The sequence below is a fragment of the Westerdykella ornata genome (assembly GCF_010094085.1).
Source record: "Westerdykella ornata strain CBS 379.55 unplaced genomic scaffold EI97scaffold_6, whole genome shotgun sequence".
Taxonomy (NCBI): Eukaryota; Fungi; Ascomycota; class Dothideomycetes; order Pleosporales; family Sporormiaceae; genus Westerdykella; species Westerdykella ornata.
This window is the reverse complement of record NW_022986856.1, coordinates 1,015,118-1,038,024: the sequence shown is the minus strand read 5'-3', so window position 1 is coordinate 1,038,024 and position 22,907 is coordinate 1,015,118. Positions and strand designations below refer to the sequence as shown.

Genomic DNA, 22,907 nt, shown 5'->3' with positions numbered 1-22,907 from the left:
TCCTGCTGCAGGTGCTGCAGCACACTGCAAGTTGGGAAAAGAAGTCTCCTTGATAGATTGAACAAGTGGAACAAGTTTGGAGATGGAATTCCAAGCAGAAAATTTGTTGTGATGTTGGTGTTTTTTTTATATGATCCGAGTGCTGATATGATCCGAGTGCTGATAAACCACGTTATACTAGTTATAACTTATTATATATTATACTTATTTACTCTTTATAACTAGAGTAGTAGTATTATAGTTTCTAGACTAAATATATAGATTAATACAAATATGTATTAATATAAAAAACTGTTAGAGGTAGCTAAAGTTCTGTTTCTATATACAGGACGAAGCTATCCAAGCAGGCAAATTCTCTTAAAATCTTTCACGATAGGCGGAGGTCTCTTCCGATTGACCTCTGCCATGCTGGCCCAGAGAGTTGCGTCGGCACCGGACAGTGGCGGCCTTTCTACCTCTGGATCCCGGTGGAAAGCCAGTACAGCTTCGCCGTTGCTGAGAAGTTGCCCTTCATCCTTTTCCGTCTCGTTATTCTTCTCATATAGCTCTGCTACTGCCGCTTTGCATCTCTCTACCACGTCTGCCATTGCGTTACTAATCGCCTCGGCCCTCTCTCTCATACCCCTCTTGACCAACCCTTCGATGAGCCTCTGCACCTCCCCCTCGGCGGCACCCATCCCGTTCACTCGGTCGATCAAGCGCTCAATACTGTTGACTAGGTATTCCTCCTCATACACAGTGCCCTTTTTCCCGCGTGCTCTCTTCCGCTCCTCTTGTCTTTTCTTCTTGCTCGTGCGTCTTGTTGTTGCCGTATTGACCGTGCTACTTCGATTGGTGTAACGCGTCATGAAGGTACCGCCACTTGTAGTCTCGGTGGGTGCGACGGAGACATTGTCGGGGATATTGCTGCTGTCATCAAGGCCTTCGAAGAAGGCAGAGGGATCAGCCGCCTTCTTGATGCGCAGTTCCCGCAGCCTCGGTACCTGAGCAAGCAGCTGGGATCTCATCTCTGCGAGAAATTCAGTCGTCTCACCGGACCGTTCGATGAGGGCTGGATCCAGAATAGAAGAAAAAAGGGTAGTGTCTCGATGCAGCGTCAGGAGGCGCGTAGCTTCGGCGAATTGGCAGGCCCGACAGAGAAGTTTGATGGCTGCAGGGAGATCTCTAAGGTACGAGAGTTGGATAGTGGATGCCGAGACGTAGTCTTTTGACTCAGCAAGATCTGTGGTAGGAGTAAGTCGCAAGTAAACTGACATACACCACATATGTTTTGGAGGTTACCTTCAGCGAGGGAAGCGGCAAGAGATAAGAGCTGAGCCTCTGATACACCAGCGAGTATGGCTGATGAGAGAGCTTCCTGCCACAAATGGGCCGAGCGATAGTGTGGCCACGCAGCACTATGGTCTTCGAGGTAGTCGTATGCTATTGCGGCCTCTTTGTGACGATCCTCTATAGCCAGATGGTCGGCGTAGTGTCTCATGATGACTCTCGTGCTTATACTGTCATAATGATATAGCTGCAGTGCTTCGGCATAGAGGCCATGCTTTTGTACGTAGTCCTGCACCTCTTCAAACGCGTCCAGGTCTTTCAGATGCGCGAGGGCCTTTTGCCGACGCCCCAGCTGATCGTCAATCCGGAATTTCCGACGCAAAGGAGGTAAATCGTGAAGCGATTGTAGCTGCGGTAGGTATTCCCGCGGATCCTTTGTTGCATACTTTAGTATCAATCGGTCGCCACAAACAACCTCACATACCTTTTGTGATTGCTGCGCGATGAGCAGAGCTAAGTCGAGGTTGTAGAGGCCTAAGGCAGTGTCGTAAAGTTGATTTACATCGGCCAAAAAACAGATATGTTCCGCCGCTTTCTCGGTGACAGGATCTTGCGTCTCTGGTTCTAAGTTAGGGGGAGAAGGGGGGTGGGGCCAAGGGGGATAGGGAGTTGGAAAGGGAAACAAACTCTGAAGTCGCCCAATCATCTCTAGGCCTGATTCTAAATCCGCTGGGACCTTGCAAACGTGAGCGGTGATGATGTTTTGGATATGGACCTCCCTGTATTGGGGCTTCTCAAGAACGGCCAAGAAGGCGTCACAGATACGGTTGACTTTAGAGCCCACCGCCGCTTGTGGCTGGGGGGCTTTCTTGCCCAGATCTTTTCGCTTCAACGTCTCTTTGTACATCGTCTCCGTGACATCCTCGTTTCTGTATAGTTTAGCCTGAAAGTGCCAACATTACGCATGGGATGACCCACCTAAGCTGCGAGAGGAGAAGGTCTATATGCTCCACCCTTCCGATTTGCGCAACGATCTCTTCAATTCGGGTCATGAAGCGATCAGGGTCATGATCATGCAGGATATTCATATCGACTCTCTGGCTTCGACAAGTGCGGAAGGCGTCGCCATAGCGGTCTTCATCTATGCTGCGTCGGATAGCCGCGAGCACAAGGGCGCGAGGATAGATGGTTTCGAGATTGCCCCTAGGCATTTGCAAGACGATAGTATAGGTGGATGGCATAACAGTTACGATACGGGCACCCCTTTCAATGCTCCTACATCTCTCATCTTTTTGAGGTTCATCCAGCGGAATTTCCAAGTCTGACACGGTCAGTGTGCTGCTTGTTAGTAACTTTGTGGCTGCATACCGTTCACCGCTGTTAAATGGACAAATTTGAGAAGATGCTGTGTTGTCGTGAATATGAGATGGGAGGGTGTAACAACATATGACGTGCAATTTCGAACAAGTATCCTATCGTTCGCGCACAGTACGCCACTCCTGGACAAGGAGAAAGCCAAAAGCTGCAACGGTCAACCGGGCGCATTATTCGTGTCATACTTCAACTTACTTCGGCGTCCATGATAGCTACCTTAACCTCGGGGGCAGATGGTGGAGTTTTCAGCACCAAAGTCGTGCTGAAGGCCGATGGCTCCTCTTGATCATCGATCAACCCAACATTGTACAAGGCTCCGTCTTCAAATTGTATGAATACTTTCTGATAGTCAACGCTGGTCACAAGGGAGGACGCACGCCCCGATTCCAGTATTGGGCCACATGGGATCAGATCTTCTGCCTCGTTAGTCCACAAGAAACTCTCATCCCCCTCCCACCTGTCTGCCAGCACGAAGATCTTATCGTCTCCGAGAAAGGCGATCTGGCGTGGAAGATGATCGCTGGGGATTTTGCTACGCCACAGCAAGGACGGCATTGGCACGGGTCTCTTGTTGATGTCCAAGGCATAGACCGCGACTCCTGCTACCGACACAACTGCTATTCGAGTGGAGGACTTGGAGACTGCCACGTCGACAGGGCAGGCGTCCAGTGGAAGCCGGAGTAGAGACATGGGAGGGGGCACGTTGGCTATGCGCAACGGTGTCAACTTCAGAAACACTGGTTGACATGGTCAGCGGCGAGCCCTATGTGAAAGTCCCCAGGCTGACCTACTACCATCAATAGTGGCGACAGCTCCGTAGTCATGCGGGGGTGAGACTGATCCAGTCGCGGGAGCAGAGAGATAATCGAGAAGGTGGAGCGAGTCTGGTAAAGACGTCAATCCTAGTCACATGAACAAGGGGTCAGGCTAGTTACCAGCAGTTGCAAGAGCGACGGACAAGGGACGCTCTGGATGCCAACCACACATCACATTTCGAGCGGAACCCTGGGGAAATACCAGTTCCTGTTTTAGATAGTAATGATAGTTGCTCATCGTCCACAACTGGACTTTTCCAGGGTGTGACACGGCAAGAATGGTTGAGTCATTGTTCCATCGGAGGGCAAGGGGCGACTTCAATTCCTGGAGCTGCTCGGCGGTAAAGCGAAGATCAAACTGGCCGTGACGAAGGCCATTGCGTTCAAAAAACACCACATCGATGCGGTCAGAGAGCCGGCGCAGGCTCGCCATGAGATTGCCGGATGGCCGCCAGCTGAGGGCTCCCTCCAAACCATCGACTGGTTCACTTACGCTGTCCAGTTCTGCCTCTCTGGAGTAGACTCGGATCATTCTTCGCCGCTCCTGCTCAATGGTACTGACGGCAAAGAAAGCCCCGTCTCCCCTCCAGCTGATGGTTACGGACCGGTCATCAAATGGGCTGAGCACTCCCTCGTCTATTCGTTCTGGTACAGTGGGATCCTGCAACGCCCTCGCCCTCTTGCCCTTGAACTGCGTCTCCTTCTTGCCCCATCCGACGGACACATGGTTCGAGACGTTTACATCGTCTGCTGTCAGCGTGACGCTGGTTATGTTCTCGATATCTCTTGTCATCAAAAGAAGGGTATCCGCGGCCGTGACGATAGCCAACAGCTCCTCGTCCGGAGACCACGCGGCAGCCGAGATGCCAGCATCGATGGATCCCACAATCTCCACGAGGTCCTGGTCATGGTCACGATGCTCTCGGACGAGGATGATGTCGCCGCCGGCTAGTACAAGGCAGGTTGTAGAGGTGTCAGAGAAATGATGCAGGTCAACGATGCGGTCGTGAGGAAGCGAGGGAAGCGGGCAGGGCGCATCCCACGAAGCAATGCCCTCGAGCTTGCGTTCAGAGCTGTTGCCGTCGTAGTGCAGGCGGGTCAGTTCGATGACGGCACGTGACTCGGTAGGGCCAAATGCACATATCAGTGCATCGGACGCAGCGTCCCAGGCCGTGGCAGTGAGCGGTCGCGGCTCCTCCCCGGTGAAGCGCAGGAGCGATCTGCCCACAATCTTGAGATTGCGCATGGCGACGGCGTTGGAGGATGGGATTACGTGCGGCGTGCGAGCATGAGGGAAATTCAGCCGGGGCGGTGGGTGGTGAATGGTGTGGCTCACATCGACCTCGACTTGCGGTCAAAAATTGGACTTTGCTGGGCCAGCAAAGATTTGGGGAGCTTGGGCAGTCCCGACCGAGCTTTAGCCGGAAGAGGAAGCACCCGACCCCATCGCATTAGTCGAGGCCAGTCAGTCATCGACGTCACACTGTGATGTGTGGTTTTGGTCGTCATCTTTGGGCTGGCTGCAGAGGGTCAGGAAACTAGGAGAGATTGCATTGATGCTGTCGTGAGCTGTACAATTGTTCGCGGGAACCATTTCTTTATGCTACAGGATGCGCTGCCCTCCCGCGCAAATGCCCAAGAAGCTCCTCCAAATGTCCCCCTTTTGCATCTACGGCTTGTTCTTCTTCGTCTGCCACACTGTAGTAGGTAGGTCACGTTAGGAAGCTGCCGAGGCTGGATGGGATAATGGGGTGTCTCACCGGCAATACCGAACGGGAGGAAGAATCCAGTAGCTGTGGAAGGAGTCAGCGATATTCCGGGTCGAGCAGCTGCCCTCCGCTCACCGGCATAGCCCCAGAACTTGAAGGCAAAGCCCTTCTTCAGAGGGTCAAAGGGTAGGTTGCTCCTGGGGCCCTCGGGATAGTGGTAAGGGCTTGCGCCGGCGGCGGTAGGTCCATGGCCGCCGCGGGAGACACGGGTCGACTGGAAGCCACGGCGGGCAACGGCAGTGGGATTGGCGGCAGCGCGGAAAGCTGAACGGGAGAGCATCTTCGCGTGGTCAGTTGAGAGGTCAATTGGGCTGCGGGGACGCGAGATGGGCGCACCTTGAGGATGTAGGCGGTGGTGAAGGGCGTGAAAGAAGCGAAGTCAATTCCTGGGAAGAGGAGGAACAGAACCAACCTTAATCGGCCACTGGTGGGATGAGAATGATCGATGTGGCTGGTGAGTGTGGCTGGTGGATGCCAAGGCTGGCAACTTTTTGATCTGATAGCAGTAGTGATAACTGTCCGCAAACCGCCTTCGTCGCATTGCGCTTGCTTCTAAATATTTCTCCGCCCGCGTCCATTGCCCCAGCTGGTCTCCTCCCCCATCGCTCGCGGTACCTCGCGCCGTATCCGTGCAGGCTAATCCCACCTTCTCAGCTCCAGGACCCCTTGCTAATCGAAACCCCACAACCAATTCGCAGACCATCATGGACGAGCTGTTCGAAGTGTTTGACGACCAGCCGCAAGACAATGTCGAGGAAGCTGTAGACTCGGACGTACCCAAGACGAGCAAGAAGCGGCAAGCGAATGGCGACATCAAATCCCCCGCTCCAGAAGACGCGCAGATGCGCGATGCGGAGCCTATACCCCCAGAGAACGGAGCGTCGCATGTTACCAAACGGCAGAAGCGCGACCTGGAACCCGAGCCCGTTGTCACGGATGATTTCGAGACCGAGCAGTCGCGCGAGGTCGCTGCCGCGGCGGGATTGCAGGCACAAAAGCAGGAAGGCGCCGTGGTTCTCTCCCACCAGGTCCGCCATCAGGTCGCCTTGCCCCCGGATTACGACTATGTCCCCATTTCAGAGCACAAACCCCCAGAGGAGCCGGCTCGGACCTGGCCGTTCACCCTGGATCCGTTCCAGCAGGTCTCCATTGCATCCATCCAACGCAATGAGAGCGTTCTGGTTTCGGCACACACTTCTGCAGGCAAGACAGTGGTGGCCGAGTACGCCATAGCCCAGTGTCTGAAGAACAACCAGCGTGTCATCTACACAAGTCCCATCAAGGCGCTGAGCAACCAAAAATACAGAGAGTTCATGGCTGAGTTCGGCGACGTCGGTTTGATGACAGGCGACGTGACCATCAATCCCACTGCCACCTGTCTGGTCATGACTACCGAGGTTTGTGCTTTGCGGTTCTTGTCCTTCACGCGCTGACATAGCCTAGATTCTACGGTCCATGCTGTACCGTGGTTCCGAGATCATGCGCGAAGTCGCCTGGGTCGTCTTTGACGAAGTTCACTATCTCCGTGACAAGTGTAAGTGCTTGCGGGATCTTTTCCGCGTAAGTGGGTCTGACGTCTTGCAGCTCGCGGAGTGGTATGGGAAGAGACCATAATCCTCCTCCCCGATAAAGTACGCTACGTCTTCTTGTCTGCCACCATCCCCAACGCCATGCAATTCGCGGAGTGGATCACCAAGACGCACAATCAACCGTGCCACGTCGTATATACGGACTTTCGACCGACCCCTCTACAGCACTATTTCTTCCCAGCTGGAGCGGACGGAATCCATCTCGTGGTGGATGAGAAGGGCGTATTCCGCGAGGAGAACTTTCAAAAAGCCATGGCATCCATTGCGGAGAAGGCAGGAACTGATGCAGTCGACTTCACTGCGAAGCGTAAGGGGAAAGGGAAGGACAAGAAGACCAACAAGGGCGGAAACAAGGGCGACACGGACATCTACAAGATTGTCAAGATGATCATGCTGAAGAACTACAATCCCGTTATTGTGTTCAGCTTCAGCAAAAGAGAGTGTGAAAACTATGCCCTCTCCATGAGCCAGCTCGCCTTCAATGACGAATCGGAGAAGGCCATGGTATCCAAGGTGTTCAACAGTGCCATCGAAATGCTTTCGGAGGAAGATCGGATGCTTCCTCAAATACAGCACATCCTCCCGCTCTTGCGCCGAGGCATCGGCGTCCATCACTCGGGTCTCTTACCGATACTGAAGGAAACCATCGAGATCCTCTTTCAAGAAGGGCTGATCAAGGTGCTGTTTGCGACAGAGACCTTCTCCATTGGCTTGAATATGCCGGCCAAGACGGTCGTCTTTACCAGTGTCAGAAAGTTTGACGGCGTTTCCCAACGTTGGGTTACACCCTCGGAGTTCATACAGATGTCAGGCCGAGCGGGTCGTCGCGGCCTGGACGACCGCGGTATCGTCATCATGATGATCAACGAGCAGATGGAACCCGCGGTGGCCAAGGAGATCGTGCGCGGACAGCAGGACAATCTCAACTCAGCATTCCATCTTGGATATAACATGATCTTGAATCTGATGAGGGTGGAGGGCATTTCTCCAGAGTTTATGCTGGAGCGGTGCTTTTTCCAGTTTCAGAATACGGCCAGTGTTTCTGGATTGGAGAAGCGTAAGTGAACCTTGGTATTCAGACTTTCTCTTCCTAACGCGCTATGTAGAGCTGCTGGAGCTGGAAAACGAGAAAGCCAACATGAACATCACCGATGAAGCAACCGTCAAAGACTACTATCAACTTCGGCAGCAGCTGGACACTTATACCAAGGACATGCGGGACGTCATAACCCATCCCAGTTATTGCCTGCAATTTCTGCAGCATGGTCGCATGGTAAAGATCAAGTATAAAGACTGGGACTTTGGCTGGGGCGCTGTGGTGAACTTCACGCCCCGGAGGGCAAACAAAGGCGAGGTTCTTTCTCCCCAGGAATCGTACGTGGTCGACGTCGTCATTCCCGTCGCCTCGGACACAAAATTCGCTCCGCAAGCGAGTGATGGGCTTCCTGCAGGCGTTCGGCCCCCGAATCCGGGGGATAAGGGTAAGATGGAGGTTGTACCCGTCTTGTTGACATGCATCGAGTCGATCGGCCATCTCCGCCTCTTCCTGCCAAGCGAGCTCAAGTCGACTGAGCAGAAGAATAATGTACGAAAGTCGTTGGAGGAAGTGCACAAGAGATTTCCCGATGGCATCGCCATCCTTGATCCTGTCGAGAACATGGGTATCACGGACGAATCTTTCAAAAAGCTGCTGCGGGTAGGTAATGCTAAAGGGGCGTCGAGTGCAGCTCAGCTAACATGGCCATAGAGGATAGAGGTCCTAGAATCCCGCCTTCTGACTAACCCGCTGCACAACTCACCGAGGTTGCCCGAGCTTTATGCTCAGTACGCGCGCAAGATGGCTGTGCACGAAAAGATCAAAAGTGTCAAGAAGGAGATATCAGACGCCCTTTCTGTCCTCCAGCTCGACGAATTGAAGAACAGAAAGCGTGTCTTGCGGCGTCTGGGATTCATTGATGAAGCCGGGGTCGTGCAAATCAAGGCAAGAGTAGCATGTGAGATCAGTACCGGCGATGAGCTGGTGCTGACGGAGCTGCTATTCAATCGGTTCTTCAACGAGCTCACGCCTGAGCAGTGCGCCGCCTGCCTGAGTTGCTTCATATTCGAGGAAAAGAGCAACGAGCAGCCTGCGTTGAAAGAAGAACTGGACAAGCCGTTCCGCGACATCCAGAAGCAAGCGCGCATCATCGCCAAAATCTCCCAGGAAAGCAAATTGTCCATCAATGAGGAGGAATATCTGAACACGTTCAAGTACGAGTTGATGGAAGTGGTCTACGCATGGGCAAAGGGCGCGACCTTCGCGCAGATATGGTAAGCAGCCGTCGACTCAGTTATGACTGGGCAGCCTATTGACTTGGTCCAGCAAAATGACGGACGTGTACGAAGGCAGTCTGATTCGCCTCTTCCGGAGACTGGAGGAGCTGCTTCGACAGATTGCGCAAGCTGCCAAGGTCATGGGCAGCGAGGAACTCGAGCAAAAGTTCACCCAGGCGCTGGAGATGATCCGCAGAGATCTTGTCGCCGCACAGTCCTTGTACCTCTGATCCCGGTCTCTATTCTCCGTGTTATGCATTAGATTAGATGGAGGATGTCATTCTCCGATTATGAGCATCGGGTTCGGCATATGTGACTATCCTGGGATCTTCCAAGGTTCTGTTGCTGTGGGGGGTTGTGTGTTGATAGTACGTACGCATCCAGACCAACGGCGGAGTCGCGGTTAGGAGAGGATGCCTTCACTTGACATCTGCAACGCCGAGTGTGAGTCTGAGACTGTCCGTGAAGGGGCTTCCGGATCATTCATTCACGGACCGCAGCAGCTGCACGTGATCTTTGTCTGTCTCGGTCTGTCTGCAGTGCCTCCGGGGGCAAAGGCTGGTACAAATGTTTACACTTGAGGTGGGTGGGCATGGGACAACGGACAAGGGTCGGTCTTGGCGCCCGCTCGCCCTTCTCCCTCAGCTTCCAACAAAACACCACGGAGCTCTCTGCACACAGAACCTTCCAATCCATCCATCACCAAACGTCCACACCTTCTCCGCGCTTCCACTTCCCACTTCACAGACCGACTACTGCATCCATTACCGTGCACTGCGGGCGTTCGCATCCTTTGGCCCTTGCCAGTCGACAGCGCAGCTGCCCTCTCTGTCTGATCCGTTTGCGGGCCCCGCTCCCAGCATGAACGCCATCCACCAGACCTTTGCGCCGCCCCCTCATCTGCTCAACAACCGTCTCTCTCCCTCTCGCAACAGTAGGTCCCCGTTGCATTCGTGCAGACATGCGCCAACGGCTAACATCGGTGCCTCTGCCGCAGTTCTCTCCGCCTCCACTGCCATGGCTTCTCGGAAGCGCAAGGCCGACGACGACGCAAGCCCCGGAGACGAAGATCGTATGTCAGCCTCCCCCTCTGGATCTCCCGCTGTCCCAGCACGCCCACTGCACCGACCGTCCACGAAACGGATGCGGACGAATGTCACCGGCCGTCCCTTGTCGCTCCCACGCCTTCTCGAAACTCTGAGTGCCGACGACATGCGCAGCCTCTTACAATCCGTCTGCGATCGCCATCCAGACATCGGGAACGAGATTGCCACCTCTGCACCGCGGCCCAGCGTCCAGTCCACTCTGGAGGTCTTGGGTAGATATGAGTCAAACTTCCAGGCTGCATTTCCCCTTGGTCGGACCACGTCGGATTATGCGTACAACCGTGTGCGCCAGCATTTCATCGAGCTGCTCGATGCTTTGAGAGACTTCACCCCCCATTTCCTTCCGCCAAACGAACAGCAGTCAGCCACCTCCCTGACCTTCCTGGACGGAGCAACCGAACTGATCCACCGTCTGCCTGATTGGGATAACTTCCAACACAATAGACACAAACACGATGCATACGAGGAGATAGCGAAGGCGTGGGCGGTCGTTATACGGGAGGCAGCGAAAAAAGCCGGTGGGATGCAACTTCTATACGGTGGTTGGGACCAGAAACTTGCAAAACACAACGAGGTCTCGGGCGGCAAAATGCAGCAGGCTGTGAATGAGTTACGTGGGAGCCTTGGATGGATGGGCGGCGAGACAACCCCTAACCCTACTGGGGGTACTTTGGATACCATGTCCATTCGTCAGCAGCTGCTGAATGGGACTTACGGTATGGGCTCATCAGTGCGTGTCGGGCCCTGGTGAGACGTCGGATTGCTTTTATACGAAGCGAGAGCGGACGCTGTCGACGTTTCTCTCCTAATGTGCCCCTGGACAACGACGTCGGTTTTCTCTGCATAGCGCGCCTCTCGGCCTCCCTTTCGTTCACAGCATCACTGGTCATCATTTCATTGGCGTTGGTGGAGTTGGCGGTGTGGGTTCCAGTACCCCTCCCTTGGTGCTAACCATGTTGGTGCCACATGCTTCCCTTGACTTTGGCACGGCAGGGGTATATTCTCACTGGCGCTTTGGTATATCATCTTCTCGGTACGGTCGGGTACCATTGTAGATACCTAGAAATATCAAACCCTTCTTCAGCTGCATGAGGTGAATTCCCGTGGTGTTTCCACACAGTTCCACGGATGTGCGCACTCAATCCACCTTTGAGGGTTTTCCCAATCTCGACTCCGGTGTGTAGGTGGCAGGTCCTGCTGCTGAATTAGGTGCGTGGTCCATAGTCGTTTGGTTTTACCGACATAACCGTTCATCTCTTTTGCCCATACATTGGTGGACTAGAATGTGAGATTGTATTCCGCGTCCGCCCGTCCAAGACTACTACGCACGTGGTCCTACTGCAAAACAGGCCTTAAGCTTACCGAGGCCCCAGAATGCTTCTCCAGCTTCGGCGTCTGGCCCAATGCTCGCAACACTCCCTCTCGTCTTCGGGCCATATTCTATCAAGGCCAACACGTATGCCTCACCAATTGGAGCATCGCGGCGACCTCACAATTTTGTAGGATCTACCTATTTCCCCCTCTCGATCAACTTGCTCACTATCAAGACAACATCATCCCTTAGCAGTGTGTTCCAGCTCTCTATACGGGCCTAAACTTAACTCTCGATAACCGTGGGAAGCATCCCCGGCATCAAGGCAACGAGGTGACAGGTCCACCTGCAGGATTGCCGACGTCTTGGATGCGGTTCTTCTCGACGAGCTGGCTTCCGACTGGAGTGAGCCATGGTCATAACGGCTATGGTGTGCTTGTCGGCAGGATAAGAATCCAGTGGGAATAGTTAACTGTGAGGGAAACTTCCAACGAGGGACCGCGAACCTAGGTGTGAGAAGTACGGTGGTCTAAGTCAGGCGGCTCGAAACCCACTCGGAGCGGAGGATTGACTCTGAGAAATCCATGCCGGCCTCCACTGTCTTTGCTTGCTGCCGTGTGATCAGGTAGCCGAATCTAGGGATGATGTAGGTGAGAGCGGCAGGTGTACCTTGTCAACCCAAAGGCCACAGTATTACAAGGTTATTTGCGAGCGGCTCCTAGGTGAGTGAAGCTTGTAAGGTTGTCGCGCCAACGTACCTTCCTCACCTTCACCTTCACATTCGGCAGCTGCAATCTCCAACGGCACGCTCGCCCCGGCCTCACCATCACATTCTCCCATATAAGTCTCCGTCCTCTCTCACGGTTCCTACCGATATCTGCCCACGTCCAGCAGCTATCTCACCCACGGTGCCTCCGATTACAACTTGTTTGCGAATGGCCGTCCTAGACAGCTACCCAGGCTTGGAGGTCGAGATTCTGGTCAACGGGACGCCTCTTCAGGAGTACGTCGACCCGGATGAGGAGGCCGTCCCTGACCGGGTCCTGAAGTACATCGAGGCGACTTCCAATGCCACATTCGAGATCCGCTGCCGTTTCACCTCGGCCTTCGTCTGGAAGCACGATTTATCACTCGATGTGTACACGGATGGAAGGTTTGCCTGCGGCCGTATTGTTTACAAGCTGCGGAACCCGTCTGATTACACTACAACATTTACCGGCGTCCGGGAAAGGAACCGGGGGAAATGCTATGTTCGGCCTTTCTTTTTCTCACAGCTCAACATTGGTAACGTGTTTAATTAGTGAATGCTTTGTTCTGAAAAGGCTAATGTCTGTACAGGTGAGAGCGATGCCGGCATGGCCAACCACGATCTGCAAAACGCTATCAAGTGTATAGGGGCTATTGGCATCAGCGCGACGTGGGTCAAGGTGAAGGGTCGGCGACGTAATGGGTCCGCAAAGACGAGTGCTGCTCTACTTGGAACTGTGTCAGAGAAAGCCTTAAAAGGCAGGGCGGTCTCTCATCAGACAGGGTTCGCGAACCCCTTCCTTTTTTTTTTTTTTTTTTGCATTGATCTGACCGTTGATTAGTCTATTGGAGCGGAAGCCGACAGCATCCTACAAAACTCGTTCGACGAAAGCGATTGGGAAGGAGTTTGCAACCTTCAATTTCAGGTGCAGGTCTAAAGGTAGCATGGCCAGCATTTGTAACCCTCTTCTACTTCAAGGCTAATGTTCTTTCTGCAGAGGCACTTAAGGCCTTGCACATCATTCCACGCAGCCCGAGCCCGATACTTCTCGAACTTAGAGACACCGACACCCTTACATTCGAAGAGGCTAGGGAGCTTCTCCGGCGTCAACGGGTTCGTAAAGACTTGCAGAATTACTCCCCGCTAAGCTGACTCGCGGTTAGGATCGTGAACGCACGGTTCGAGCAGTAAAGGAAGAAGGCAACCGGAAGGTCAAGAGAGAGCGGCCAGATGGTAGCGAGGATCTAGTTGGTGGTGACCAGGGCGATGAGGTGTTGTTCGTATCAGCGAAGCGCCGCCGAACTCACGCCGTCATCTCCAATGATGACCAAATCGACGTTATCGATCTGACCTGAAACGCAGTCGAGGTGACAACAAGGACGAAGGCAAACATGGAAAGATGGGGAGACCCGAGACTTTCAGAGTCCATGTCAGTGGCCACTTTTGCTTTCGGCCACCCAGTGATCGAACCGTTTGGGGTAACAGAAGGAGCGGCGACAGTGATACCAGGCACATGGGGAGGTAGCTTGCAGAATCTCAATGCAAGAACCGTAACATATTGCAGGCTTGGAGGTGTCGAAGTCTGTAGATGCTCCTTATATGCTTCAGAGTCAATATTCGACGAGAGGCCAGTTCGTCTCTATGGATTCATCCCAATGTAGATTACAGCTCTCAAAGCCTTGCGTGTCCAACTCCAAGCTTCACAACTTGAATCGCAAACCTTTGATAACATCAAGCATTAGATCTTCCGTTATCATACCTGTAATCTTACTATCCCCAGAACAACTGCGGACAGAAGGTTTCGCGCCGCAACCCGCTCGCGGCCAGCCATGGCTCACTATAGATTGTCAAGGCTACAGGGCCCCTAAACAAAAGGAAAGTATTTTTTCAGCCGGGCTTCAGCAAAGGTAATAATACAGATCACCACAGCACTGCAAATCCTAGCTACTGGCAGTAGACGTAATACATTTTCCGCCAGAGGGCGAGTGGTATCTCTCGTACCAGGGTTTTAGTAATAACGTAGCTGCGCAAATTGACTTCCACCAGTGCCACGATGCTGAATCGGCGGGGTTGAGCGTTATAATTGATGACAAGACGGGCTTTGCAGCAATTCTCACCAACTCGGTTTTACTGACGGTTTCATTCATCCGACTACCTTCGATGACGGGTCGAGATAAAGAGTGCCGACGGAGAATACGCAGGCTATAATGACAGTATTATTAAGGATGTATTAACGATGTTTCCTGCAATAAAGCGCCAGCTGGGTGCAAGTCTCTTCCCGGCCACCCAACCTTTCTCTCCAACCCAACACCACCACCATCACTGGCCGTGCTGAATATGATATTGGTATGTTGATATTTCCAATTTACTTGTCCCAGGTACTACTGACTAGGGTTAGGACTGATTTAAATACGACAAAAAAATGTGCCAATGAGACTTGCCTGCAGCTGTTTCGACAATCAACAAGAGCGAGGTAATCGCCTTCTCAAAACTGAGAGTCAACATCGCAGGTATTGTGAACGCGACGCCATTCGTTGGCAGCCGCCTGAAAGCAGTCGATGTAGTCTGAATAGCCTGGCCAGGTATTAAAAAAGCTCGCATCAACGCGCCAGCTTCCACCATCAAGGTTGGGATCAAAGCCACACTGAGTGTTCGAAGTCCAACTCTTACAACCTGACGCTATTATTTTATTAATATTAAAACAACTAAGAGAATAGGGTAGAGCACATACGAATAGCATCGCAAAAGCTCTCAGGTGGGATACCACCACCCTCTACAGAGAACTTGACTTGGAATCGCTTCAAACCGTACTCCATCCAATCCTGGCGGTAGTGGGCAGTAAATAAGCTTGCAGTCGGCTCGGGTCTCAAGTTCTAAAAACAGTCAGGATAGTAGAAGAGAGGGTAGAGAGCGGCATACTAGGAGCCTTCACAGCTTCTAACCCAGAACCTGGGACGGCGGCAGCAGAAGCCAGCAGAGGAAGAGCAAGAAGGAAGAGATTCTTCATTTTGTTGGATTGATGGGAGTTGCGCGACGCTTCGAGCGAGTGGATAAAGCACAATCAACGAGAAAGAGCCAGACTTATACCCTCTTGTTTGCTGGGGCCCACTTAGGATCAAAAGGCAGGAGGGTCGGGGAGAAAGAACCAACATGTTGGTGATCCTGCGCTTCCTACCTTCCGCGTCCCGCGTATGCAGGGTCTCCGCCTGTGCAAGTATGCAAATTTCCGTAGAGCGTCTGGCCAGTTGTTCCGCATATTCGGAATTACGCGCTTTACCTGTACTGATAGGAGTTAAACTACAACAAGTAACCGCTTGACCATAAGAGGGGATTTCTTGGGCTTCCGAATATCCGGTTTAGCTGTCCAGACGCTGTATATGCAGATGTCCGTTGGTCGAGGGAAACGGCAAAGTCGCGTTTAGATAAGGAAATGGGAATCCAACTCCAGCGTTCGTCGTATGTACCCTAGGGTAACAGCAGGCAGGAGTGTTGGTGAGAAAGGAGCGACTTAGTGTGATCCTGCGCTTACTCTTTTCTCTATACGCATTATTACATCCCGCCTCTTGACGTTCCTAGGTAAATAACCGCGTCGCCGTGCCATTGACGTTGATCGAGTACTCCGTAGCCCGACCTGGTTGACACAGTAGTTAAGCTTGCTAAGGACGCTTTAATATCTGTTCTTAGCTAGATGCTGCGCTGTTAATCTCGGTTGCACTCCTACCACAATCTATCTTCTATAATCCCTAGGGGTGGGTATAACTGTCGGCATAGTGATGTAGCCTTGTATGCTCCAGCGAATGCCAAGTTCCAACTCAGCACACCTCTTCGCCTAGGTGTTTCGTCATCTCCATCGCCCAGGAGAGTAATCGGGACCTCTCTCTGTGCGGAAATCATTGGAGGATGATCTTGCTGTTCACTGCTTCAAAGGCAATTGTGGCAGCTCCCGCAGGTGCGCTCCAGCTGCGCTCCAGGTGCACATCCAGCTCATGCCTCGGAAATGTCTTTCAGATCAAGGAATGCGTGTATCATCCTCAACTGTGTCAGCGGTACGCAGCCCACAAATAGACATCTTAATCTCTTACATATCAATTATAATACAGTGCTTGCATACGAAAGCAAGTTCCTCAGCTGATGCCAGCCTTCACAATGGTAACACTGAGGAATTCAGCGCATATAGGGCCATATACGCATCAGCGCATCCAGGTAGACTAGTTCAGTAACGGCATTGAGAAAAGCCACGGTTCTTAATGAGGCATTGAATCGCCTAAGCAGCATCGTTGGAACTTGATACAATATATAACAACACTGTCACGGCAGGGGTTAAGCTGTACAAGCATCGGGTACTGGATTGACATATCAGCCGATGGATATATCATCAGTCTTTCAAAGGATTATCAGCCTGTATAACTGGTGCGGTCCGACAATCGGACTTCTAGATCATGTTAGGGTGGACGCACACAGATGGTGAATACATAATGCGGTATTCCTCATGGTAGCTACACCAGAATTCTCACTTGGACGGTAGTGAAGAAAGGTGTTTCTATGACTGTCGACTTTGCTGACCGTACGACGCTCTATGACCGCGTCAATAGAGTATTCTCACGCGCTTCAGTTAATGGATTTGTATACATTATGGAATATCGGAGACCAGAGCTTAGGATACATGAGGCACAGCAAAACTAGTAATAAAGGGCACCGATGATACAGTTGGTCACCTTTGTTCCGTGACGACTGCATTCTGTATTCCTAGAGACCTAGTCCAACGTTTGAGAACCTAAAAACAAAGCGGAAAACGAAAGTCGCGGCCACATGATGGCCTCCCAAGAAAGGTTCTGCTACTGCCAAAATATAAACAGTTCGGATCAGCTCTCACTCACCATCCCGCTCCACCTTTCCCTCACGACTGAATGGGTCTACCTGACAAGTCAACCTCGCGTCCCAGATTATCCGGGTCAAACTGCGGGGGCCTCAAACCTCCGTTTCCGTTTCCGTTTCCGTTTCCATTGCCATTGCCCCCGTTCTTAGGCGTGCACTTCTGCCACTGAGTGTAGTATCTCTGAGTGAACTTGCCGTCCACGGTGTCGACAGTGAGCAGATTCAGGCCAGTCGAAGACATTGGGACAATGCGGACCTCCGATTTAATGTTGAGCATGCCGTTCTCGCCGCAGGGAGACCAGACTGTAGAAGCAGCATCGATTTCGTCATGCTTCAGATAGTTGCCTTCCATTGGGCCTTCAAAGGTCGTGGGGAGGACTGTCTGTGGAACGATTAGTGGAAATGTTATTATATCAAATCATGCATTCACTTGCCTGATCCTGGCTACCGGAGAAGTAGTATGTACTCTGCGTGGTGCCCTTAACACCCTTCTCCAGACTGGCATATCCTCTGTAGTCCGCGGAGAAAATCGAGAACTGAAAGCCGGCAGGATACTTCAACTTCAGCTGCAACTGGCAGAACTTCCTGCGCTCTGTTGCTGGAATCTGCGGTCCGGACTGCACGGTGTACGCGTCAAACGACAGAGTAATGGTCTTCTTGTCATCCGTCAGAAGACCTTGCACAGTCTGATCGGGACAACCAGTTCCTCCGTATGTAATTCCTGTAATTTCGATTTCGTGACCGGAGGGAGCGTTTTGTGGAGATGGAAGAGGGTTAGAGGCTGCAACAGCAGCGAGAGCAAGAATTGCGCCAGCGGATTTCATTGTCGCGGAAGGGGGACTGAACAAAGGCTCGCTGTTGACTAGGCGTGAAGAGAGTTCAAGTGTAGTTTGAAGGATTGATGATCTGGTGATGGTGATGGCTCTCCGGGTGGGAGATTCGGCCTGCTTTTATACCTCGTCACCGGGTGGAGGCTGCCATATTCTCCAACTTTTCAAGCACTCAGAGGAGTAAGCTTGCGGCTGGTCCAGGCCGTTCGCGATGTTAAAAACGGCTCTACAGATTACCACATAATGAATGTATATTCAGTTAAATTGCATTCCTGAGTCTTGGGGTGCGAAGAAAGTGGTCTCTGGAAGGGTGGAACATGTGTCGAGAGGGTAGTACGTGAGGGATTCCATGGAGGTGAAAGCAAGGGCTGGATGCCCAGACTTTCCTAATCGGGAGTGCATATATCCTCCTAGTCCTGGGAGCGCCGAATTGCGGCGAGGATGGCTTCCCTCTTCTGGATCACCTGCTCGTCATGCGCGGACGGTAGTCGGTCAGTGACATAGGTTGAGCCGGCGTCAGCGATGACAAGATGGCATGAATGCAAGGCTGGTATAACATCGGTCGTTCCGCAGTAGCACATAGTTATGAAGATGCTATTCATAGCAATGCTGGGACCAGGTAGAACGATGGCACCGTTGCTGCACCGAACGTTCCATCATATCTCCCTCATTGCTTTACAAATGAGGTTACTGTTAACGTTCGGTAGCGAGCACTCTGCAAGTGGTCAGCCTCGTATAACCTACGGCGACGGCGGGGAAAGAGGAACGCAATCTATGCGAAAGGGCGTCAGCCTTAAGGCATTACCCAGTAAAGTTTGCTCAAGAGATGATCAATCTGTGATGCCGTTGGTTAAGCGTGGATGTATATTATAGAACATATTATTATTGACCCCTGGTATTATTTTGCGGCTCAGCGTAGATCGATCTGCCAGGAACCCGCCAGTATGGTCCGGCATCAAATGCAAGCGACGTCAAAACATACCGAAAGAACTGCATTTGACAGGTCCGCTTCAGCTGCCGTGTTGCATAGCAACAGACGGCCTAATTGCTCACTAACCAGTCTAAACTATCTGAATTTCTATTTGCGGAACGTAGTAATTAAGGCCTCTTTATTTACAAAGACAGGGAATTGGGTTGACAAACACCTATATGGGCGGTATCCATGCGAATTTGGATCGCTTGAACCACATAGGCTGGTCGCATTGAGGAACAAGTCCCTACCAACGTTGCCGTGAATCTGTTCTTAATGGGCTCCTACCTACAGAAAAGAGCTCATAGATTAATAGTTTAGGTTGAGTCGGATTGAGAGCAACGGGCGGCCCCAAGATTGAGGAAACTTGGACACCGGATGTGAACAAGTCAAGGATCTATAACCTGATGAGCCCACTTGCATGTTTCCCCCACATCCCCTCGGAGTAACCGCTCAGCAATCCGGTGCGCCTTTGTCGAGTGAATATATCTTCTACGTATATTGAGTTCTCGTAACAGGGGACGAGTGGCTCTCCGTTGTGCGGCTGTCTAACCTTCGGTGCAAATGCGATAACTGCGCCATAATTATTCCGAGAAAAGTAAGCAATCTAAGTGTCCCTACTCAATTTGCACCCCTTTCAATTTCCTCATCTACAATCTTGCTTTCTTAGTCCTAAATTCAAGTTTGTGCTTCCGTCAAACACTTTCATGCAGCCCATTCAGAATACGTCTAAACAAATATTCTCCGAACATTTACATGCCTGTGAATGTAAACCTGCCTCATTATGTACCTACTTTGACGCTCCGAGCTCGATCACGGTGGGTAACAACCATTCTAACCCAAAGGGAGAGCTACTTATCCTCAAGGCAGGCCTGACAAAACGTACCCACAACAAAAGATTTTGTTATAGAAAAATAGCTAGATCATTGCATAACGGAATACTATTATTGTTGTTCCCTTAGATACCGCCCTAGAGACTCTTAGTTGAACTAATTGCTTAATGTGCCAGGGCTTATTTTGCCGTGAACAAACCTGCAAGACGGCACTCTATCAACAGTGTACTGCCGCAATGGGGCTATCGTTGCTAACTTCCCATGATGGTACAATGATTACGCTGATATACATGCGCAATTCGCTAAGGGTTAAGTCGTTAGACCCTCGAAAAATAGACAAAGAATTGGCATCTACGACTCATTATGTGATATTCTCTTTAATATTGATTTTGTTACCCTATTTGGCTAGGGAATATATCATGGACTATTTGGCAAAGTACAATTTGGTGTTTGTAGTACTGCCTTTAAAGAATACTGTGAATAAACTTCTGCGTCTAGCCTAATAAGTGGTCGTGCATCTATTATTGTCATGTATGAGTTATCTGCAATCAAGTCCAGCATAGTATCGCTCTACCTTCGAAGGCTTCCATTGAATCCTTCTCTTCTTACGGAACCTAAATTTACCGTATCGGGCGGATGCAGAATATTGGACGCGCTCAACTACATCTGAGTTAGTGCTTTCAATCTTTCGAATCTATCTACTGACTCTTTCTCCCGGTACGAGCACTCGCGGAAGCTATTCTTCCTCCTCGTCTGGATTGTGAGCAGAATGACTTCCCGAACCAGATTTGTTTTCGTATGAGTCCTTGTTTTCCATTCAGGGCCGCGTCATGATTAGTCGGAGAGTGCATACCCGTCGTCTACCTCTGATTAGCCATCCTCAGGCTCTTCATCGGAAAATTCGAAGTCCTATAGGATTAGTTTGGCTCTACAATTCTGTTCCGGATTCCCCATGTATTCTTCGTCCCGGCCTTCAAGTCCTCCCCCCCGGTTGAATCCTCATCCATGGAACGGAACATGTTAAGGTTATAGGAAAAGTCTGGACGACATGTTGCAGAGATTAGAGAGTTCTCTTGAAAGAAATGAACTTAGCCGATTAGTAGTAATGGAACATCAAGTTGTCCTTCGTACAGCTCGCCGTCCAACCCTCCCTTACATCTCGTCACGGAGCGACTCGCGACTCTCCGAACACCGTCAATCCGTCGGCGGATTGCCGTACGCGTTTCAAGCGCCATCCCTATAACAGGGTGAGCCTAAGAGTCCAGCTCGGTGAATCAGCTGATGCATGTAGTCTGCATCAACTATTTTGATAAAGCCGGACGGCCTGTCGACATTGAGGAAATCTTAGATGCATGATGTTGTTCCTCCCCCGTTTTAACCACACGAAGGGAGTATTGTCCGAAACAATCATAACACACATCTACTCAATCTCTCCCTTCCGCTCCTTTGCCCACCGAATCCTAACAGTTCTTCCACCCCAATAACATTTGCTCCTTGAATGAATTGTCCAAGCTTCCTCCCTGGATAATGCTGTCAGGCGGGGATGCCAGATCCGTGTTCAGCGTCGCTGATAGCGTGATAGCGAAGCGTGCGGATGCTTTTTGGCACACTGCGGCCTCGCCTGAGGTTTCGCCGTCTTTATGGAGAAGGAAGTCTTCTTCGAAGGGGGCCTCTACTTTCTTTTGCATGTTCCCCTAGGAAGAGTGAGTGTTGAAAACGAGTTACGGCGTCTGGGGTGTGCGGCACTTTGGGCTGGAACGTAGTTGTATAGCAACAACGGCCTAGATCGAAAGAGAACCGATAGACCAAAAAAGGGTGAACGACGGGCAAAGAAAGAATATGGTCCAGGCAAGAAGACAGAGATCCTCTTACCTTCCCTTTCAAGTCGGCCCCCGTCTTCATATCCACCCACTTCCACCTACTCACAATACTTGCCTGCACCCCCTTCCCTAGCCTGACATACCCCCTGAAATCCACACTCTGCACGTCAAACGCCCAACCGGGACTACTGATTGTGACACTGACTCTACAGAGCGCCCGCTTCCTGTAGCTCCCCGCATTTGGACCCACGGCGGCCTGAAAATCGTCGAAGATGAACGTCATGAGGGAGCTGTCTTCGGAGACGGCAACCCTGACGGTGCCAGGGCGGCAGCCGCTGCCGTCAGCTTCGGTCTCGACGGTTACGTCGGAGACTTTTAAGATGTTTTTAGGGGGTTTAGGGGAGCCCGTTTGGCGGAAGGCGAAGGGCGAGGCGGCGGGAGGAGTGAGGAGAAGAGTGAAAAGGAAGAGGAGGGCCAGGTTGTGCAACATCTTAAGGTCGGTGAGGATTGACGAGCAGATTCAGGCAGGTTCGCATCAACGCAATCGCAAAGAGGAACAGGGAGAGGACGAGCAAAGAGGTAAATGTACTCAGCCCCACGCCTCGCACCACCTCGAGAGACATTCTCATATATCATAATCGTCCCATAGTCATGCCTGCATTTTCCAGGCATCTCCCTACCAGGGCGAACAAATCCTCCCGCCTGCTCATCGATATACTTTTCTCAGTTCTCGCTCGTGGCCATGCATCCTCCACGTCACGGAAAATAGCTCCGGACGTGCTCACACATTCCTTCTCGGTTCCAGGGAATCCAATAATGCCTCAGGCCATCCGAGCAAACTCCGGTTCTGTGTGACCGCTGTATGCGAACATCGAACCTAGGTGCAATCTAAAATGGCTGCATTATATGATAATCTGCTTTTATCCATGTCAGCCTTGTAGTTTGGCGCGCTGGCGGCTATATTGGTGGCTCTTCGCAAGAAAAAGGGCGACCCGCGTTATACCCATGGGCATGGAACTGCTGCCGCGTTCGTCCCTTTGCGGCGGGTCGTTGTATAGTACATAACGGAGTTTCTGTACATGAGAGGGAGCCTGCAGGTGGCTGCGCCAAGGTACACGTGGTCGTGCCGTGACCGAGACATCGCTCAAGTAACAGAGTGAGTTGAATATGAAGGAGCTGAGACGTGCATGCCGGGAATCAATCGCTTGGGAATAGACTGAAGAGTGCGCGAGTATGAGCTCGACTGGGCAACCGCTCGGAGATCTCACTCCTCAGCGCGAACTT

General features: G+C 51.8%; 7 protein-coding genes across 7 annotated transcripts; 3 read left to right on the top strand and 4 right to left on the bottom strand.

Annotated features, from left to right (window-relative positions):
- Positions 1-234: 234 nt before the first annotated feature.
- On the bottom strand, positions 235-4,998 carry EI97DRAFT_500290 (elongator complex protein 1). The gene is made up of 8 exons (XM_033802655.1): positions 3,579-4,998; positions 3,435-3,527; positions 2,839-3,380; positions 2,638-2,791; positions 2,248-2,590; positions 1,754-2,198; positions 1,282-1,702; positions 235-1,222 (listed from the first exon to the last, which is right to left on the bottom strand). The coding sequence occupies exons 1-8, from the start codon at positions 4,702-4,704 to the stop codon at positions 336-338; spliced, it is 4,011 nt and encodes a 1,336-aa protein (XP_033655635.1). The 5' UTR covers positions 4,705-4,998; the 3' UTR covers positions 235-335.
- Positions 4,916-5,733, bottom strand: EI97DRAFT_283669 (putative cytochrome c subunit). The gene is made up of 3 exons (XM_033794386.1): positions 5,303-5,733; positions 5,219-5,251; positions 4,916-5,156 (listed from the first exon to the last, which is right to left on the bottom strand). Exons 1-3 carry the CDS (start codon positions 5,505-5,507, stop codon positions 5,128-5,130), a joined length of 267 nt encoding a protein of 88 aa, XP_033655634.1. The 5' UTR covers positions 5,508-5,733; the 3' UTR covers positions 4,916-5,127.
- A 198-nt stretch (positions 5,734-5,931) lies between these two features.
- On the top strand, positions 5,932-9,359 carry EI97DRAFT_374376 (antiviral helicase; the record flags this gene model as incomplete). The annotated part of the gene is made up of 6 exons (XM_033795449.1): positions 5,932-6,624; positions 6,671-6,761; positions 6,812-7,873; positions 7,923-8,512; positions 8,564-9,126; positions 9,179-9,359. 6 exons carry the CDS (start codon positions 5,932-5,934, stop codon positions 9,357-9,359), a joined length of 3,180 nt encoding a protein of 1,059 aa, XP_033655633.1.
- Positions 9,360-9,990: 631 nt separating this feature from the next.
- EI97DRAFT_488295 (tethering factor for nuclear proteasome sts1) lies at positions 9,991-11,287 on the top strand (the record flags this gene model as incomplete). Its single annotated transcript, XM_033802197.1, has 2 exons — positions 9,991-10,063; positions 10,127-11,287. The coding sequence occupies 2 exons, from the start codon at positions 9,991-9,993 to the stop codon at positions 10,984-10,986; spliced, it is 933 nt and encodes a 310-aa protein (XP_033655632.1). The 3' UTR covers positions 10,987-11,287.
- A 1,195-nt stretch (positions 11,288-12,482) lies between these two features.
- EI97DRAFT_441357 (uncharacterized protein) lies at positions 12,483-13,650 on the top strand (the record flags this gene model as incomplete). The annotated part of the gene is made up of 5 exons (XM_033799692.1): positions 12,483-12,831; positions 12,886-13,078; positions 13,137-13,234; positions 13,293-13,408; positions 13,459-13,650. The coding sequence occupies 5 exons, from the start codon at positions 12,483-12,485 to the stop codon at positions 13,648-13,650; spliced, it is 948 nt and encodes a 315-aa protein (XP_033655631.1).
- A 3,482-nt stretch (positions 13,651-17,132) lies between these two features.
- On the bottom strand, positions 17,133-18,289 carry EI97DRAFT_283536 (uncharacterized protein). Its single transcript, XM_033794385.1, has 2 exons — positions 17,605-18,289; positions 17,133-17,552 (listed from the first exon to the last, which is right to left on the bottom strand). Exons 1-2 carry the CDS (start codon positions 17,992-17,994, stop codon positions 17,193-17,195), a joined length of 750 nt encoding a protein of 249 aa, XP_033655630.1. The 5' UTR covers positions 17,995-18,289; the 3' UTR covers positions 17,133-17,192.
- Positions 18,290-21,154: 2,865 nt separating this feature from the next.
- On the bottom strand, positions 21,155-22,321 carry EI97DRAFT_283504 (uncharacterized protein). Its single transcript, XM_033794384.1, has 2 exons — positions 21,676-22,321; positions 21,155-21,497 (listed from the first exon to the last, which is right to left on the bottom strand). Exons 1-2 carry the CDS (start codon positions 22,111-22,113, stop codon positions 21,264-21,266), a joined length of 672 nt encoding a protein of 223 aa, XP_033655629.1. The 5' UTR covers positions 22,114-22,321; the 3' UTR covers positions 21,155-21,263.
- Between the last annotated feature and the right edge of the window lie 586 nt (positions 22,322-22,907).

Excerpts from the sequence above, each read along its gene's own strand:
- EI97DRAFT_283669 (XM_033794386.1), bottom strand. The coding sequence starts at position 5,507 with ATGCTCTCCCGTTCAGCTTTCCGCGCTGCCGCCAATCCCACTGCCGTT. Across the intron at positions 5,252-5,302 it reads CAAGTTCTGGGGCTATGCCG|CTACTGGATTCTTCCTCCCG; the intron begins GTGAGCGGAGGG and ends CTCCTTCCACAG. Across the intron at positions 5,157-5,218 it reads CCTCCCGTTCGGTATTGCCG|TGTGGCAGACGAAGAAGAAC; the intron begins GTGAGACACCCC and ends TACCTACTACAG.
- EI97DRAFT_283504 (XM_033794384.1), bottom strand. The coding sequence starts at position 22,113 with ATGTTGCACAACCTGGCCCTCCTCTTCCTTTTCACTCTTCTCCTCACT. Across the intron at positions 21,498-21,675 it reads GGGCCGACTTGAAAGGGAAG|GGGAACATGCAAAAGAAAGT; the intron begins GTAAGAGGATCT and ends CACTCTTCCTAG.
- EI97DRAFT_283536 (XM_033794385.1), bottom strand. The coding sequence starts at position 17,994 with ATGAAATCCGCTGGCGCAATTCTTGCTCTCGCTGCTGTTGCAGCCTCT. Across the intron at positions 17,553-17,604 it reads TCTCCGGTAGCCAGGATCAG|ACAGTCCTCCCCACGACCTT; the intron begins GCAAGTGAATGC and ends ATCGTTCCACAG.
- EI97DRAFT_500290 (XM_033802655.1), bottom strand. The coding sequence starts at position 4,704 with ATGCGCAATCTCAAGATTGTGGGCAGATCGCTCCTGCGCTTCACCGGG. Across the intron at positions 3,528-3,578 it reads CGTCGCTCTTGCAACTGCTG|ACTCGCTCCACCTTCTCGAT; the intron begins GTAACTAGCCTG and ends CGTCTTTACCAG. Across the intron at positions 3,381-3,434 it reads TGTCGCCACTATTGATGGTA|TGTTTCTGAAGTTGACACCG; the intron begins GTAGGTCAGCCT and ends CATGTCAACCAG.